Here is a 17,884-nt window from a genome sequence, read left to right on the forward strand (position 1 = left end):
TACATCAATTCACAGCCCAGACAGGAGCCATTTAAAGAGGATGGTCACAGACTAGTATCCTCTGCAGTCAGCTCCTCTAGGCTGTTCTTCTTTCCAAAAAAAAAAAAAAGTTCTGTGAGTGGTTTCCAGGCAATGTACTTTGGATTCCCAACCTTCCCAAGGGTGGCATAAAATGCATTTTATGAAGATATGGCATGACAAGACCAGACAATCTGTGCATATGAATGGGAGGCTTGCATAACAATAAAACAAAAATAGATCTGCAATTGACTGATGAAATAAGCTGTATAAAGTCATGCAATATTTCTCTCTCTTTCTAAAAAAAGTGTCACTTTAAAATATGCGAAGTCAGAAATATGATACATGAGTTGAAGAATGAATGAACTAAATAAATTAAGTGTTGATTATTATTAAAGCTAGTTTTATATATTATATATATATATAAAACAGTAGGAGTGTGCTATCAAAAGATGGCAGACCTGCAGGTAGGTGGGAAAAGCTTCTTCCAGTTTTGTTTTCTTCTTTCGGTAGCGTTTCTTTATTTTTTCTGGAACCTCTGGTCCAGATATAAAAAAATATATATAAAAAAATATATATATAAAACAGTAGGAGTGTGCTATCAAAAGATGGCAGACCTGCAGGTAGGTGGGAAAAGCTTCTTCCAGTTTTGTTTTCTTCTTTCGGTAGCGTTTCTTTATTTTTTCTGGAACCTCTGGTCCAGGGGGTGCCTCATCCACAGGGGTATTAGGCAGAGTCTCAGTCCATCCTACGACAAAGAAAAAAATGTATTCAAATAAAATCATAAACTGACTGATCAGAGGACATTCTAATGTAAAATAGATGTGTGTGTGTGTTTTATTAATGTACAGACCCTCATCTTTTCCAATAGGCATCTCTGTCACAGAGCCAGAGGAATCCTTTCTGCAGAGGGCTCGTTTGGCTTTGCCTGGACCTTGACCGGGGCGGTTCCTCTGGCGAACCATGAACCCACCGATGCCTTGAAAGGAGTAGGTATTTATTTGTTAGGAATAGGTCAATACATGTGCTTATAAAAAAATACAATACAACCAGGGAGGGGATGTGTTTTGAGATGTACTGAGTTTGAGTGTGTGGTTCTACAGTCCTGTGTGTTCAGAATAAAAGCTCAGAAACACTAGATAGAGCCCTTTGTACATCAGAGGTCCTGAGATGGCAGTGCATTGCTACAGCATCGGGCATGTACTGCACCATTTTACGCTTCAGAGGAGCTGTCTCCTTCAATCAGGTGCCCTACCCGGCCTGTACGGTTTCCTCTTCCTCTTCTTGCCACCATCGGCCCCCTTGGAGTCGTCTTCTGCTGGCTCGCGCTCCAGGCTCGAGTCAGACTTTGCCTCACAATCTAGGAGCTCCGCCTCTGTAAGAGGGAGAGAGAGCGTTGATGTTGAGTGACAGGCCTGCAGCAGAGCAAACCCCCGACCAGGCCCCTCAACACAGCACCGGGGTCAATTCTATCTGAACTCCACTCAGCGGAAGGACATTAGCCTGATTGAAACCCTTTCCATTACTGAGGACCTTCAATTATAGGGAGATTTTTTGATTTTCAAACACATTCTTAATGGCAAGTTATGACATTTTATGCATTTTCTCTTTTAAAAAAAAAAAAAAAAACACTCTTTCTAACTCCAACTTAAGAGAAAGAATTTTTATCTTCATTTTAGCATAAGCATGCTGAAGCCTCTAATAAACAGTCTAAGAAAGAAGTAACTTGTGCGGGAAAACAAGTACCTCTGTTGTCCTCCATGTCTTCATCACGAGAGTGCTCTGAGAGGGGGTCTACAGGAGCCTGCAGCACTGCCACACTGTTCTGATTAATGATCTTCAGCTTCAACTTGGGTTTGGGTTTCCTGCGGCGTGACGCTGTAGCAGACAAGCTCTGGAGCTGGCAAAGGCCGGACTCTGTCAAGCAAACTCCATCCTGTGTGTAGGTCCTTGACAGATCTGAAGAGACCAAAAAACAACCATGACTATGAGCATATACCTCTATAAACTTAAGGCAAATCACAATCTCACAGAAAGAAATCTGTCATTTATACTGTGAACCTACCCATTTCTTTAGCCTTTGTGACAATCTGTGTCATAAGTACTGGCTCAATGGCATCTCTGGCCTTGGTCACAACTGCAGCAGAACAAGACACACAAAAGCCATTAAACACAAAACAGCAGAAACAGAACGGTCACATGTCACAGTTAAGTCTATTCACTCTATAGCAGACACACACAAATACACATTCAGAGTGAATGGCTGAGCTCTAACCTTTAGTGGTCTTGAAAGTTCGGCACATTGTGCAATCAAAGCTACTCTCCGCAGCTTTTTCTACATCTTCCTCTGAATGGAGACCCTGACAAGACGCATGGAACCACCTATGGATAGAAGAAGAAAAAGTTTAGATGTTAAAATATAGTTTACAGACCAGCTCCCCCTGACCTTAGGTTAGGTTTTGTAATATTGCTGCACACCTGTCACATTGGCGGCATTGCAGAATTGTGGTGCCTTCGTTGTAGTCCACCAGGCAGATGGGACATGTTGCAAGGCTGGCACAGGGGGCACACTGGGTGTAATTATTCTGCCACTCACACCTTAGGCCTGGGGTGGTGGCGCCACACTGGGTACAGGACACACACCTGCAGGACACATGGAAGACAGAGGTCATTATACCCAGGTTATTTCAAAGGAGCATAGCGCAGATTAACTGTACTGCCTGGCTACCCACTTCACTGTCCACATGCTGCAAATATTAAAATATTTATTAAACCTTAAATTCAGTTTGTACACTAAGACACTGACTCCAGATTGTCAATTTGATTTTGGTGCACAGCTTACGTTTTTATTATAACAACAAAGCAACAGTTCTTAATAAGTACAATTTAGTTTCATGCATTAAAACCTAAACCTAAATCCAAATTTAAATAATTGCCCAACTGGAAGCAAAGTTGGGTGAGATCAAGATACTCACCATTTACATTTCCAACTGTCCTTGGGCACGTTCTGCAGCGGAGGGTCCAGGCAGTAGGTGTGATAGCTGATGTCACAGTCATCACACAGCAGCAAGCGGCCAGGATCTGTAGCCTGGCCACAGGCCTCGCACACTGTACACTCCAGGCAACGCCAGCCTTTACTTAGCACCACCTTGGTGATCTGTGGAAGTCCAGATGAGACATTCATATGTCAGCCTGTGTATGATAGGACGGTATTTCTGCTCTGTATTCAAGATGCACAAAATCAATAGTAAAATGTACCTTTATGCCAACACAGAATGGATGGTAGCACTGGCCGCACTGAGCACAGGCCAAAAGACGGCCCTCAGCACCGAGGCCAAAACTCCCACACACCACACACATGTCCTAAAAGGAAATAAGACACCATGAGTTACCCCACTTCCTTGAGGCAATTAAGTTCAGACAATATAATTCTAAAGCTAAAGTCAGAAACCCCCCTCCGAATCTGATTTTCCGAGATAATATCATTTGTTTTTCCATGTTGAAAAACAAAACAAAGAAACTAGTCAGTTGGTGTCAGTTTCAGTTGTGCATAGTGCGCACGAAAGGACTTTCAAATCTTAACCTCAAATCTTAAACGTGGGAGACCACAGACATAACGTCAGATTTAACTGTTTTTTTTTTAATCACACACACACACACACACACACACACACACACACACACACACACACACACACACACACACACACACAAGACTATTTAGCGCACACACACACTGAGTTTATACTAAATGATTTCAGAATGCTGATTCCAGAAGCTTGTCCTTTTTTTCTACTGTCCACCTGACTCGGGGGAGAAAAGTCCTTTTCGTGTGGTTGGCAGCCATTTTCCTGTTCTGCACATGTATGCAACATCTGGTTGGTATTGCGGGCTACAGCTCATTATTCCATTGTTGTTCCTTTCGCACTACAGAATTTAAACTTGTGAAAATCATGTTCGATATGACCGGTTTCACTTAATGCCATTCAGGGTTCAGCGCTGTGATAAGCAGCTCCTCGGCTGTATTGTTAAATTGTTTAGTCACTTTAATTGAACAGTTATTCTCCAACAATACAGGGGTACCATCCCACACTGCCAGCTTCATTGTTACTGCTGTCTCTAAAACCTTGATGAATATTTGACAGTGGCTATCAGTCAACCGTTGTGTACAGAATTAAATTCAGCACAGGACCATTACTTTGAAGGCACAAAGTAAGAAACAATAAAATTTCAATATAATCCTGTGTTATATAACCGACTGCATTTCCTGCAGGCAGCTGGCAGTTATCTCCACAAGAATTAATGATCTCCAGTGGGAGAGGTCTTTACGCACAGATTTCATTTCAGACCATCTAAGTGAATGGAAGAATTCACGGATGAGGACCTAAAATTAAACACATCAGCAAGAATTAAATAAACAAACACCTGTTTTAGTGTGAAACTGTCATTGCTGGAAAATATGACCACTGTGTTGTGCATGGCATTCTCCTCCTCCTCTTTGACTTGATATGGTGTTTCTATTGTGGTGAGCTGGAGGTCAGAGAAAAGAAACACACAAACAAAACATATAATGTTAGTATTATCATCTTTCACCATGAAAAGATGCTCCCTATGGTCATAAGAACTAATATAACTAGTTAGGATCCACATATTACATAGGCATAGTTACTATTAGCTATTATATAATATTCCCAACAGCTGAGTCATTATTTGGAGATATTTAGGAACTGGCCCTCAAGAAATGTGCAAGAAATGTGCAGCCCGCACAACTATCTAACAGTTCATACTGTCATTAACATTAATGCTGCTGACAATATATCAGCTGTGTCTTCAGCTGGAGGGAAAACAAACACTGCTTTGCATATAGTTCAATATTTGGCAAATATGTCGAGATGTCATCCAGCTGACAGCACATACCCCAGGGTTGATACTGGGGCTCACTCCATTCTTGCCTCTGGCTCTTCCACGTCCAGCTCTACCTGACAGACCAGCCCCTCTGGGCCTCCTCCTCCCAGGGAAGCCTGAGCCTCGACCCTGTAGAAGCGAGACACAATAATAAATAAAATCAATCAATCAGAAACAGTGGAGCCTGTCACCTAAAGGGTGGGTGTATAGACACACTGTAGGTGGAAACAGGGCCACTCCCCATCTTACAGACTGAAATGGGGAGCTCCACTTGTTTGTAAAAGTTACTTTCTCTCTTGTACAAGCTGAATCGTTCAAGTCATAGTTTGCTTAGTGGACAGACAAAGATTTACAACGAACCTCTCACCTCTTCCACTTTTAGGTCTGTATATATTCGTGACTGTACAGATTGCACAACAGGAAGAGCACTGGTTATGCAGTTCTAGAAAGCTAACGTCATTCTGCAGTGCTGTTTGCATGGATACAAGCTGCTCTCGCAAGTATAGGCTGCATGACAAGTGATTCACCTAATGCATTCGAGTATTTATATTGGCATTGCTATGGCTTTGAAAAGAAGTGTTAACAACTGGAATTTGTGTTTGCATGATGTTCCAAATGTTAATTTTAAGTTCATTTAATAAAAAAATAAAAAAATAAAAAAAAGAGAGGCATCAGAAATCTGGCCATCTCAATAGTTAGTGGAAAATCCTGTTATTTGAGACGCACACTGCAGTTTCTGCCAGACTGCCAGCGAGTGAGAGAGATAAGTACGGGCGTCTGAGCTGTTGTTCTAGCAATACGAGTTCCACTGTGCCCTTGGCAGCGTTCAGACAGGAGGCCTCTGCCTAATCATGACTGTCAAACTTAAGCGTAAATGAAGCTTCCAGCACCTGCCCCAAAATCCCTTCCCATTTACCCCACATCTGACACTGATCCCAAACCAGGGCCCCTCCTCCCCCACCCCCCCATCCACTGTGCCTCCTGACAGATGCACCGTAAAGATGGTGTTTTTTAACCTGTACTGGGCCCCTGCCAAAGTGTACAAATTAACCCTCGCCAAGCTTTGCTAAGAGTAATGGTTGTCACCATGGCAACTAACTGCCACAGACAGTCAAAATCAAAAGAAGAAAAAAAAGGGGGGGTAAAAAAAGTACTTGAACAGGTTTGACAGAAAAGAAAAGAACATAGCAGAGTATGGCTGACAAAGAGGAAACAGAACACTTTTCAATTATTACCAAAATATTTGTGCAGACTGTGGAATGTCTAATTACACCATACTCTTGGTCTCTCACTTCCAGAGCCAGAGCAAAGCCAGCACTGTCAGTATAGCCATATCTTTCAGTTTCAAGTCATTAGTTTACCCATTGGTGTATAAATCTCTTCATCGCACTGTAAGGTGGTGGTAATTAGTTACTGTCAGTGCAGTCTATGATATACATCACACAGTGACATTCAGGAACACTCGGGGAGTGCACGTCACTAGGGTAAACAGAGGGCTGACAGAGGGCAGCTGCTGCCCTGCTGTCTCTGGTGAGCCACAGTATTTACCACTCTGATGCTCCAGCCGGGGTTGCCAGAGAACTGCCTGGTCTTTGGGACGTCCCACCCCTCTGGCTGGTCTGGTGACCAGGACAAGGGGGAGCTCACACTGCTATGGGGGCTCCATGCACCCTAAGGTAAGGGAGGGCGGGTGAGAGAGTGAGAGAGAGGGAGGGAGGAGGGCGACAAAATGCAGCAACTTAAAAACAAAGCCAGCGAAGAAACAAAACATACAAAGAAAGATGTTAGAGAGATGTGGTGAGCTTCTAATGTAGCCATCTGGGAACTACTCAATACACATCCATGTATGCAGAGCTACAGTATTAGAAAGCATCAGATGTGCAAAAATACAGTTATGAGGTTATGTTCTATGTTAAAGCCAATCCTCAAGGTTTTTCATGCAGGAGTCTAAGAGGCATGTTTCTAATAGACGGTTTTATAAAAAGGCAAAATTGGAAAAGCACAACTGTGTTAGTTGCATTTTAACGCAGCATAATTTGCCAGGGCATCATGGCACCATACAGCAGCAAAGAAGCCGCGCAGCGTCTTGCCATGACAACCATGTACGTTTGGCATGTTGACAAAACAAGAGGAAATGCGTCAGCGCGGCAGCACGAGCGCATCAGACAAAAGACAAAAGCATGCTGGACTAAAGAGGAGCAACATTTTAAATTTCTGGAATAAAATTTCCCCTGGCCTCGTGGAACAAATTAGTTCGAGCCATATAATGTTTATTTAAGAGATGAGATAATGTGGGGGAAAAAAAACATTTTGCAAACTAAATTAGTCTTTCCTCACCAGCATCATTCATAATATATTATAGCCATGGGTGTAATTCAATTCCCATTATTATTCGTTTGACAGACTCTACATTCTACTACATTTAACGACACTTGGATACTAATATTAGGAGATTAAAAGTTTCTTCAGGCATTAGTAACCAACTGCAGGTGATAGTGATAATATGGAGATAACTGGGACATGATAATGGTCACTGTAATTTGTAACTTATTGTGACAACAAGGTGGCGTGTGTAATGTGGACATGAGAAGAAGAGAGTGACTGATGACAATGCCACTGAGGTGGATTATGGTGAGAACTGTTTCAAAAACAAAACAAAAAAAACAAAAAAAACACAATTCCTACTAAAAAAAATAATTAATACTTCATCTCAGATCTGCATGAACAGTGTGACTGACTGGTCTTGTGGTGACAAATACGCGAAGAGGGCACAGGGAAGCTGAGAGAAAGCGTCATTAGCCATACTGTCCTCCTGCTATGCTTAGTGTGCTGCAAGGTGTAACTCGACTGAAAGAAATAAAATAAAATAAATAAAAACATAACTGAAAAAAAGATATCTGAACCATATAAGCTCCTTCAACCACCAAAAAAAAAATCCTGATCCACCTTCACGGAGCAGGGCCCAGAGAACACATACATCATTTAGGAATACACAAGGTATGAGCACCGATTATTGGTCTTTACTGATGGGTTTATTATTTGGGCTGGGACAGTGAATAAGGCAGAACGAGCCAGACAGTGACACAAAGTGAATCAGCGGTCTTCTGTGACATGATAATCCAGGTTCCTACCTGTTTCACTCGTGGCCTCCCAGGAGAAAACTTCCTCTTGGTGATGGCTGGCTTTCCCATTCCAATCTTAGGGGTAAGTGGTATAAGTGTGGTGGTGGGTATTACACTGCTGTGGTCAGACAGTGAAGGTAGGATCTGAGTCTGGGGTGGTTCTCTGGGAGATGTCCCTCGGCCCAGAGGGGAAGAGTGGGAAGGAGAGGAAACCATTTCAGCCAACCTTTCCACAGATGTCTTCAGTGGTTTCTCCTCTGAAGACAGGCTGGAAAGCGACAGATTAGGGTTGCTCTCCGGTGTAGTGTACATCTCCTCTGATGTACTGGAGGCTGAGGGCTTAACAGTCTCTGCCAGGGTCCTGTGAAAAATACCCTCATTTCTCTCCTTGAGAAGTTCTTTTGGAGCAGTTTCCAGGAAAGAAGCCCCGACTACATCCATACTCGAAGGCTGGGGTAGTGAGATCTCCATTGGTTGGTCCGAGAAAGGTACTGATGCAGTACTTGGTTCTTTGGTGGTTGAGATGATGGCCTTAAAATCCTTTGTGCTGGGGTTGGCCATGCCCTCCTCAGGGCAGGCCTCTGTCTTTGCTGGTTTGATTTTTAATGTGGTATCCTGTGTCTGTAGTGACTCCATAGAGAGCTGGGCTGGAAAAGACTCAGACCCCTGGTTGGGAGTCACTGAAGACAGGGAACTCTCTGTAGATGTAAGCTGGGCTCTTGCTGCTGGTTTTGTTTCTGTAGGAGAAAATATGCAGTGGTCAGAAGAACATATATGAATCTCTTTACATCATGTACATCATTAACAGATGAAAAAAAAAGCAGCATAATGTTATGTTAATGGTTTGAGGTAATGAACCTCACACCATCAGACTTTACAAAAGCAATCACTGTTTGTTGTTGTGTTGCATTAATGCAAATCAATACGAGGTTCCACAATGCTGATTCAGTCGTAAATATGCTGTGTGAACAAACCTGGTTTGAATTCTGTTAGAGTTTTGTTGACAGAAGGGTCAGTAACCTGTTGTTCGACAACGTCTGCTTCCACTGAGACTTCTGAAAGAGAAAAAGAAATAATTATCAAAAAGATTATTTACCAAAAAAAGGATATCTGTTCATTAATAGAGCCTGGAGAGACTGGAAACACATTAGGATGAAGTGATAAGGGAATAAAACAAAGTGGACCATAGGGAAATGCTTGGATGCCCGGCAGGCAAACTCACTGAGAGAAAAGAGAGATTTCTGCCTGTATCAGTTTTATCCAAAATTTAAAAAGTAAAACAAACAAGACCATGCTATGATGTGAATCCCTAAGACGTAGAAACCTTTTTCCCTTTCATAAAACCACTGAGCGTTTTTTCTCTAAAAAAATAAAAAAGGGTGAACGTGGGCGATAATCCTTTATAACCTGTAATTTAACACAAAAAGGAAAAAAAAGAAAATTGTGCCTTGCGCCAATAAATGGAAAAGGCATTTTTTTATAAGGTTCAATATTAGCATAAGTGTAAAAAAAAGGTTATACATTATACATATGGATGTGACATTAATTTCACTGCTAGGATTTAATGGACTGTGGCATTAGCCTCGGTGAAAAAGGATCTTTTGAGTAACAAGCAGTCACAACACAATGCATAAAAAGACAATGAGACAAGCCTTTATCGTGGCTACATTTTAGCATTAATCTAGTGCATCCAGCCTCCTCTCTCCACTTGGTTTTGTAGTGTCTCCTATCCCCTCTCTCTCTCCACTTGGTTTTGTATTAAAGACATCAATACATTTGGCTAGTCTGGTATGAATAGAACTAGTCATTCCTGGCTATCAGGCATCCACACATCGAGCCAATATTCTGCCAGACAGCCTCTGACCGTACAGATAGCCTAGTCTTAACGAGACGCCCACCATTTCAATCCACAAGTTCCCATGTCACACTGATCCTGACACACACATGCACCTGCTAAGCATCTCTGCCAGGGAAAGGGGTAACCATGACAACCAACATCCCAGGGTCTGTGTGCTCTGGGCTCATGACTGTGCAGCTTGCAGGTGCTCATCCGGTGCTGATGCCAGAAAGTCAATTAGGAGATGGGCCTCCAACCATCTCCAGCCCTCAACTATTGACCAAGCTGAACACACATTCTCATTCATATTAACACCCTGCTTCCTATATCTCCTACAGTGAATAAGGTGATGGTTGAGATAAATACACGGCTTTGATTAATGCAGCACAGGCCTAAAGCCAGGTCTAACTTGCAGTCAAGAGAATGGATTGAACAGCATCTGTCAGTTGAGTCACGGTAAGCCTGCTGTTAAACTCCAGAGTGGTGGAGAATCCTGTTAATGACTTTAATTACATTACATGTGCAGGCGTTTGGCAATAGCAGCATAGTCGTGATCTCACATAACAATGCCAACAATGAAGAATCTGGAAATATCTAAGTAAATTTCAGCACGTTATTAAAATAATTTTCCTCCTCTCATTTAGTACAGGATTACCAAATATGCTGCAAAAGATAAATTAACAATTTAACTGTTTGTCTACAACAATATGACACGCGTAAAAGGGGATAAGAAATAAGCAGGTAAAGCTCAAGTCAATCATTTTTTTGGTGGTTGACATAAACCTCCTCGAGCTCCTCTTAAATATATACACAGATCTCATGTACACTCATCTTTAAAACCACAGTGGGAAACGCATCGCCTTGCCAGTGAAATCCAAGGATGAAGCTGTTCATGACCACAGGAAAAAGCTTGTAAAATGAGAGCACATGTGTACGGCGAGCGAAGCAAGCAAGCTGCGCGAGCAGTCGTGAATGAGCCAGCGTAGCTCCGAGGCAGGTTTGCAGACGGGGGATCTCATATCATCACCATCATGCTTACTCCTATCCAGTCTCTCCTGCCAGTGGAGTCTGCTGTCTAGACAGAGTGGGCAGCATGGCTACCACTGGCATCCCCAGCTCACCGTTAATTTCCTTCATACTCCACGCCACTGCAGGCAGAACTCACGTGGACTCAAAGCGGAGATGCAGCCTTGAGCTTCACACAAGCAGAAATCGGCATCAGTGTTGGTACAGCTCGTACCACAGACCATCACAGAAGCATCATGACCAGATCATCACCTGTTGTGAAGGGTGAGGTTTATATAGGAGTACTTATGCTACGATTATAGATTTTGATGGTATAAAAAAATCCCAACTCCATAAATGTAACGCACAACCTTCAGGAAGTATAGAAATCTTCATGCAGTTTTAGAGAAAATGAACAAAGAATTGAAAACATCTTTTATGCAGACGTTAAGCCCTTGAAAGGATTACATGCCGTGAGTGTTTTTTAAAACTGTGCAGTGCTCCTTTTTACCGCTTTGCTGCCATTGGTTTACGTCACACTGAATGCCCAACTCATAACTCGCCACCACTTCATTGACCGTAAATGACAGAAACACTCTGTGTAGCTGGCTGAGCCTTTCCAATTACAAAACCATGACGTTTTAAACCATGGTTAATGGTGAAATCAGTTAATGGCTGCATCCCTGCTCTTTGACATGGAGTTCGAGTTACGCCCCATGTTTCCATATTGGTTTCGGACTTGAAAATAATATGGCTAGATAAAGAAATGTCACTGTAGATTAGTGATACTGTACGTTGTCATTCTCTTAGGGTATTAAAAGGGAACCGCAATTAAGCAACAGCTCTTCTGTTCTGCTCAACGAAGTCCCTGAATCCAATAATTTACAGTGTGTATGATATATGCACACGTATTACAGACATGGTCACAGCGCCTTAACAAAATCACTCTCCGTTAAGTAGCATTAACAAGTCTGGTCTAGTCTGAAGTTAAGAAACTTCAAGTCAAGTATGCGCAGCCAACTCTCTGCCTCAAGTCGCTCTGTGCAGTTCCTCGGATATGCACTTAAGATAAATTAAAATAAATAAGTGCTCTCAAGTCTCAATTTGTCATTTATATAGACAGGCAGCACGTACTACCTCCGCATGAGACAAGAAGGAGACAAAGTACTGTTAGTTTTCCAAAACACAGAGTTACAAAGACAACAGAGTCCCTTTAATCTGTCGCTAGTAGGACACCATCTGGTTATTGGAGAGTCCTCAGAAACATCCTCTATATGAAAGAGAGAGTGCTTCTCTCTGGTCCAAACAATCCTTTCATTAGCAACAACTGTGACTTTCAGAACTTCATCAGCACTGACACTATGCACCAAATTTCGTGTTACATGGCCAAAACTTTCAACCGCTTGTGCATAGCTAGAGGCTAAATAAATGAACCCTGAACTACAAAGCTTCTCTTTCATTTTCAATCATATAACCCGGTACTTTTCTGTATGATTTTTTATGATCAAAAAAAAAAGTTACATTCCTTGGCTCTACCTTGCAATAACAAAATATGATTAATATGCTGATAAAACAGTTAGTTTCTCAGGAGGGATGCTTGGGCATAGAGGAAAATAAAGACTTCAAGATGAGATAAGGAAAGAGATCAGAGCGGTTATCTTCCTGTGAATAATCTAACCTTTTTGGAACAAAGACCCACCAGGCTTCTGGGCTGACGTGGCCAGCCTCTCCTCCTGGACGGTAGCCTGAACAGGCTCTGGATCTGAGTGCAATGGAACAGCGAGTAATTCCGGTTTGGGGTCATTGTGCATTTCAGGAGGCAGCTGAGTGCCAGGTTCTAGGTCCGTGTGCTTTTTAGCCAGCTGTAGGCCAGTCTCAGAGTCTGTGTGCATGGAGGCTGACTGAGGGCTGAGCTCTGGGCCGGTGTCCATATCCTCTGCCTGTAGCGCCTGCTCTGCAGCAGGAGACCTGCAGTTGGAACAAACATAGTCCTCTCTGGGGTGGATTTCTGCTTGGCCTGAGTTCTGACGCTCGCACTCCAGGTGTAGCCATCTGAAAAGAGTGCACAGGCATTTTAAAGGACTGTCCGACAGGGATTTCTGTGAAATCCTGAAATGTGACTTATTTATTACTGTGGTTTTCCTAGTGTTTTTTTATAGTGTTACCAGGGAACATACATTTGCCACAGGAATTAAAAAAAAACTCATGTTCCTTACCTCTTACAAGTGTGGCAGAGGAGTAAGTCTTTCTGATGCTCAGGGTCCAGGATGCAGGCACACATGGGACAGCATAGAGCAGGGTCCTGGTTTTGGACGCAGTTCTCACACAGCAGACTGGTGTGGTGCCATTGCCTGCTGGTTCGTGTCCCACACTGGATGCATACTCTGCAGTTCTGAGGAGCAAAGGAGGGCTTCTTTACAAACACGACACTGGAAACCATTCAGATCCAATGTAGTATGAATACAGCGTTTCTGCTATACACATTTGGCACTTAAGTCATGGAATGGGAAACAAGCGTGAAAGCTGCCCAGACCCACAGCGAATGTGCCTGACCATGATTCTTTTCAAAAAAACATTTATGAGGTGGAGATGGGAATATAACTAAAAAAATATCAATGTTTTTAGACCTTGATGAAATGGATTCACAAGGACAGTTTTGCAGTCAGAAGAATCATTTAGACAAAATAGTTTTAAATAAATGCCATCAAGTTTAAAGACAACAGTACAAACATTTCATTGTTGAATATTATTAAGACCTAACTATTTTTAAGATTAAAATGGATAAAATGTCAGCATCAAATTAATCAGGTTCTGGCTACTGTGCATGACAGGCTGCCACATACTGCCAAGTAGTGTTACAAAAAACTGACACTTGAAATCAAAACAGGCTACTAATCCAAACATGGAGCATATCTATGAACTTTTGCGTTTTCCTGCTTCGTCTTAAACATTTATTTGGGTTATTTTTAAAATCGATCAGATTCAGTTGTGTAAAGACCATTTCATTTGCTATTTGTGGTCAGTTTGCGTACACAGAATATAGAAATGTCCCACTGTTTTTCAAATAACCGGCTTTGTTGAGCACACAGTCGTGAACAACAGAACCACAAAGTAAATGGCATCGAGCATATTTGACGAAATATCCACATCGACAGTGTGCGCCAGCAAGCGGAGCTGCTTTGTGTTAAAAAATTCACAACAATTCTGTCCATTCAAAACACTGTTAAGGACGACTGTCTTCATGCTCGGAGTGAAGGCTAAGAGGCTGAGACTCAGACGCTGCCCAAATTTTGCTTAAAAACTTTCATGTGCGATTATTTTCCATGCACAAAACATCATAAAACATGATAAAAGATTAATGAAGAAAAAATAAAAGTTAATTAAGCTGTGTTTGCTTAACCCACATTTTGTTAACTTATTCAGCTTTCAAACATAATTAAATAGTTTTATACATTTTTAATGCAGGGCTACTTTAGGCTAAATGTACTCTATGCAATTGTATCACGAAGGCAAGGGGAAAAAAGTCAATGGATACCATTATGATATTTTAGTCTTCAGTAAGCCTGTGATAAAATTACAGAATTTTATGAAAAAGCTAAAGGGGATTGAACATAATGATTGCTGTTTAATAGTCTTTATTTTCCTCCTAGTCATGGTCATAAAACCTGTTCATGAAAAGCCAACCAGCACTCACTTTCTCTCTGCAATTTATTGACTTCACCGAGTTCAGTAGACTAGCCAGCCACTCAGCTGAAGTAAGCTTGTTTTTCAAGCACACCCTGCCACTCTCTATCATACTCTCGTACATGATAAACAACATTTAGAAGAACATGACGGAGCACTGAAACTGGAACCATGACTTATTTTTCATTGACTTCTCCTTCAGCAAGATGTTCGCACTCAGAACAAAACTCCCATGTGGGCAGGCAGTGGGAACAGGGGTTGGTGGCAGGCACCGGGGAGAAGCAAGTGACAAGGGATGTGTGTGGGTTGTGTTCCTCCTGTGCTGAGTCACATAGAGAAAGAAGCCAAGTGTGACCTTTCATCACCTGCTGGCTCTCTCTTGCCACGGCCTCCTTTTCGACCGCAGAAAACTGCGTGGTGTGTTAACCAGCTGCCTGAGTGACAGGCACACCATTTACTGGTGCTGGTGGTGAAGGGTGGAGCTGAACCAAGAGATGTGTCTACTTAATATGCAGATGCATGTACACACACACAGCGTTATCTTATGGTGCTGACGCTGAACTGAGGCCTTTGAAAGATCAGCTGGTGTGACTCACTTCTCAACCACAGGATGCACAAATACAAACCACAATCATATTCTCACAGGTTTTCATATCTTGAATATGTTTCCATTGAATATTAACATCCAGACACAATGCCAATTTTGTGTTGCCATTTGCTGCAAAATCACACCTGGTGGAAACAGGGCGGCACAAAAAAATATAGCATTTTAAACACACCAATCTTTATTTCATATTGCCTTGAATAAACAATCCGGCATCATATAAAGGCTTTCCTACCTTACATCTCCATCCGTTGGTGGGAAGAGAGTCTATAGCAGGTTGCAGACAGAAGGTATGGTAGCCTTTGTCACACATGTCACACACCAGCATTTTAGTGTCCTCTCCTGGGTTCCTACAAAGGACAGAGAGCGAGACGGTTGTGTGAAATGGGGGAGCGTAGAACTTTGACATACTGCACATAAACTACAAAAGCTACAGAGGGTTTTATTTACAGCCGTCACATGGATGATCACAGTCGCTGTGTTTCTCTTGTTTGAACAGTCATCTTAAAGAGGTTTCCTGAACAGATTTTTTCTTTTTTTTTTTTTTTTTTTTAACAGAACGCTTTAGTTCTCTGTTGTGCACTTGTTTCCCTTTCAATTTTCAAACCAAGACAAAAGCACATCAGGGGTTTTCTTTGAGATTTTTTCATCTTTTGTTTGAACTGATTTTTCTGTTTCTACAATTCTGGATGTCAATTTTACAGCAATCCTATTTGTTATCATGTTATTGAACAAATGAATCAGAAGAGAGATGCAGCCTTTTGCTGCTATAACCAATATGTGCTCCCTGTTCTTATATTTTAGAAAATGGTGGAAGAATTTCTTGTTTATGTTTTAGTGTACCTCTTGCTAACTTAATATTGTACTTCTAAACAACAGAAAAATACAGTCATCCACAATAAACACCTTCCAGCTTGCCAGACCAGCTAGAAGACAGCCTGAGCATTGTACTGTGCCTCACTGACTGACTACCTATTGTTGATAAACGCATACACCAGATGCATAACTTATAGAGCATAAAGTAACTTGAGGGGTGCAGCTGTGCGTCACAGTGTGGGGGTGCTACTTCTGTAATTGTAGGGTTGGCAATGAATAGGGTTGGGAAACAAAATGAAAGCTTGAAGGTTAACACACAAATGGCCATTACCTGTGAATCACTGGATGCATTTGAATTAATTTTACATCTTGAAAACACAGGTAAGATTTTCTATAACTTTCACAATAAAAGCTACACACGGGTGTTTGTGTCCTAAACCTAAACAATTCTAGGGAATGGGAAAATGTGAAGCCAGTCTTAGCTGCCATCCCATTCATCACAGTTTGGGACAATATCATATCATCGTCATATAATGAAGCCCTACTCATCTTGAAAAACACCATGCTATGTAGAAATAACTGGTGGTGCTGGGGTTTCTATGTAAATACAGCAGTGAAAGCTCAATGGACATTGTTCACCTAAGGCAAACAGGCCTGGTTGCTAACAGAGCTCCTGTGCTGTTTAAATAAGGTCAGAAGTTACAAGACTGAGCTTCAGGGTACAACATCCAGTTAGCTCCTTGCAAAACCACAGAGGTAAACAAACCAGCAGTAAGCACCATGCCTGGTAGCGAAAAAGAAAAATACTAACAAGAAAAGTAAAAGCACAGATAGAGAGGACAAAAACATTCAGTCCGAGATACGTTATTTAGGTGGGTAGGAAGGTGACTCACTTGCATGTCAGGCAGATTTTGCACTCAGGGCACTGCCAACCTGCCCTCCTTAGAGGGGTCACGGCCATGTCCAGGCATATCCCATGGTAATGCTGACCACAACTGGTGCAGAAGAGCTGGTCCAGTAGGTCCCCTGGGCTATCGCATAGCGCGCAATTTACATCATCTACAACTATGGGCAGGAAAAATGAAAGAAAGAAAAGGGCTTAAGTCAAGGAAATAAAAGAGATAATCGGCTATTAGACAGAACAGCTGATGCAAAGTCAAGACTTCACTTATGTAAATGATTTTTTTGTTTTTTTATAAACATACTATTTATCTAATTCTGCTCAACTTACATTTGTGAATGGCCAATTCAGTGTGTTCTGGGCAGAGGAGTGAGAGACTCCTGATATCCTGAAAAGTCCCAGCTGCCCCCGCACAAGGGTAATGGTAGAATTGAGCACATCCTTCAGCACAGCACTTAATGGATGCTCCAAGGCGCTTACAGTATGCACAGTGCTGCAGAAACAGAGAGCGAGAGATCATTAAACATGCCGAAAAATGTCTTTATCTGCCACAAAAATCAAAATTAATATATTCCACGAACAGCCAAGAAAACAACAAACTCTAAAATATGTGCATAACACATTTATATGAGTGACTGAGCTGATAAAGACGGGTAAAGACGGACTTTATTATCTTTTTGGGAAAATGGTAATTTTATACCTCTGTTTTAGCTACCAGATGATCGCATTCATTACAGAACCTCACCCATACCCCATTTCTCTCAGTTCTACGTGCATGCACTAATAGCCATTTTGGAGATGAAGTGGAAGACTTGCTGATGGGCTACACCACCGATGGGCTGCAAACGCAATCGGAGAGCTGTGAGCTGTGCCACTACTAACACTGGGAGCTAAGCTGCCATGAGAGCTCAGCCCCGTTGAGTGGCGTGACCTTTTCCCATTTCACAGCTGAGAGATCCACACTGCCGGGCCGACCTTTACCAGCCAGTCTG

At 42.1% G+C, this 17,884-nt stretch overlaps 1 protein-coding gene across 9 annotated transcripts in view; it reads right to left on the minus strand.

Annotated features, from left to right (window-relative positions):
• The window catches only part of kmt2cb (lysine (K)-specific methyltransferase 2Cb), a 62,793-nt gene that overhangs the window by 26,200 nt on the left and 18,709 nt on the right, over nucleotides 1-17,884 (minus strand). For 6 of the 9 annotated variants that reach the window (XM_027290125.1, XM_027290137.1, XM_027290142.1 and 3 more), the window contains exons 8-26: nucleotides 17,223-17,385; nucleotides 16,885-17,056; nucleotides 15,411-15,525; nucleotides 13,104-13,279; nucleotides 12,566-12,939; nucleotides 9,020-9,100; nucleotides 8,055-8,782; nucleotides 6,472-6,594; nucleotides 4,936-5,052; nucleotides 4,444-4,548; nucleotides 3,277-3,381; nucleotides 2,994-3,175; nucleotides 2,497-2,661; nucleotides 2,294-2,400; nucleotides 2,084-2,155; nucleotides 1,765-1,977; nucleotides 1,274-1,393; nucleotides 872-997; nucleotides 636-766 (exon numbers count right to left, since the gene is read on the minus strand). In XM_027290125.1, coding sequence (XP_027145926.1) covers nucleotides 636-766; nucleotides 872-997; nucleotides 1,274-1,393; nucleotides 1,765-1,977; nucleotides 2,084-2,155; nucleotides 2,294-2,400; nucleotides 2,497-2,661; nucleotides 2,994-3,175; nucleotides 3,277-3,381; nucleotides 4,444-4,548; nucleotides 4,936-5,052; nucleotides 6,472-6,594; nucleotides 8,055-8,782; nucleotides 9,020-9,100; nucleotides 12,566-12,939; nucleotides 13,104-13,279; nucleotides 15,411-15,525; nucleotides 16,885-17,056; nucleotides 17,223-17,385 — 3,375 coding nt within the window. Of the gene's footprint in view, nucleotides 1-479; nucleotides 555-635; nucleotides 767-871; nucleotides 998-1,273; nucleotides 1,394-1,764; nucleotides 1,978-2,083; nucleotides 2,156-2,293; nucleotides 2,401-2,496; nucleotides 2,662-2,993; nucleotides 3,176-3,276; nucleotides 3,382-4,443; nucleotides 4,549-4,935; nucleotides 5,053-6,471; nucleotides 6,595-8,054; nucleotides 8,783-9,019; nucleotides 9,101-12,565; nucleotides 12,940-13,103; nucleotides 13,280-15,410; nucleotides 15,526-16,884; nucleotides 17,057-17,222; nucleotides 17,386-17,884 lie in introns of all 9 variants that reach the window. The other 3 variants (XM_027290119.1, XM_027290132.1, XM_027290146.1) reach the window with 3 other exon arrangements.

The sequence above is a fragment of the Larimichthys crocea genome, chromosome II (genome assembly GCF_000972845.2).
Source record: "Larimichthys crocea isolate SSNF chromosome II, L_crocea_2.0, whole genome shotgun sequence".
NCBI lineage: Eukaryota > Metazoa > Chordata > Actinopteri > Sciaenidae > Larimichthys > Larimichthys crocea.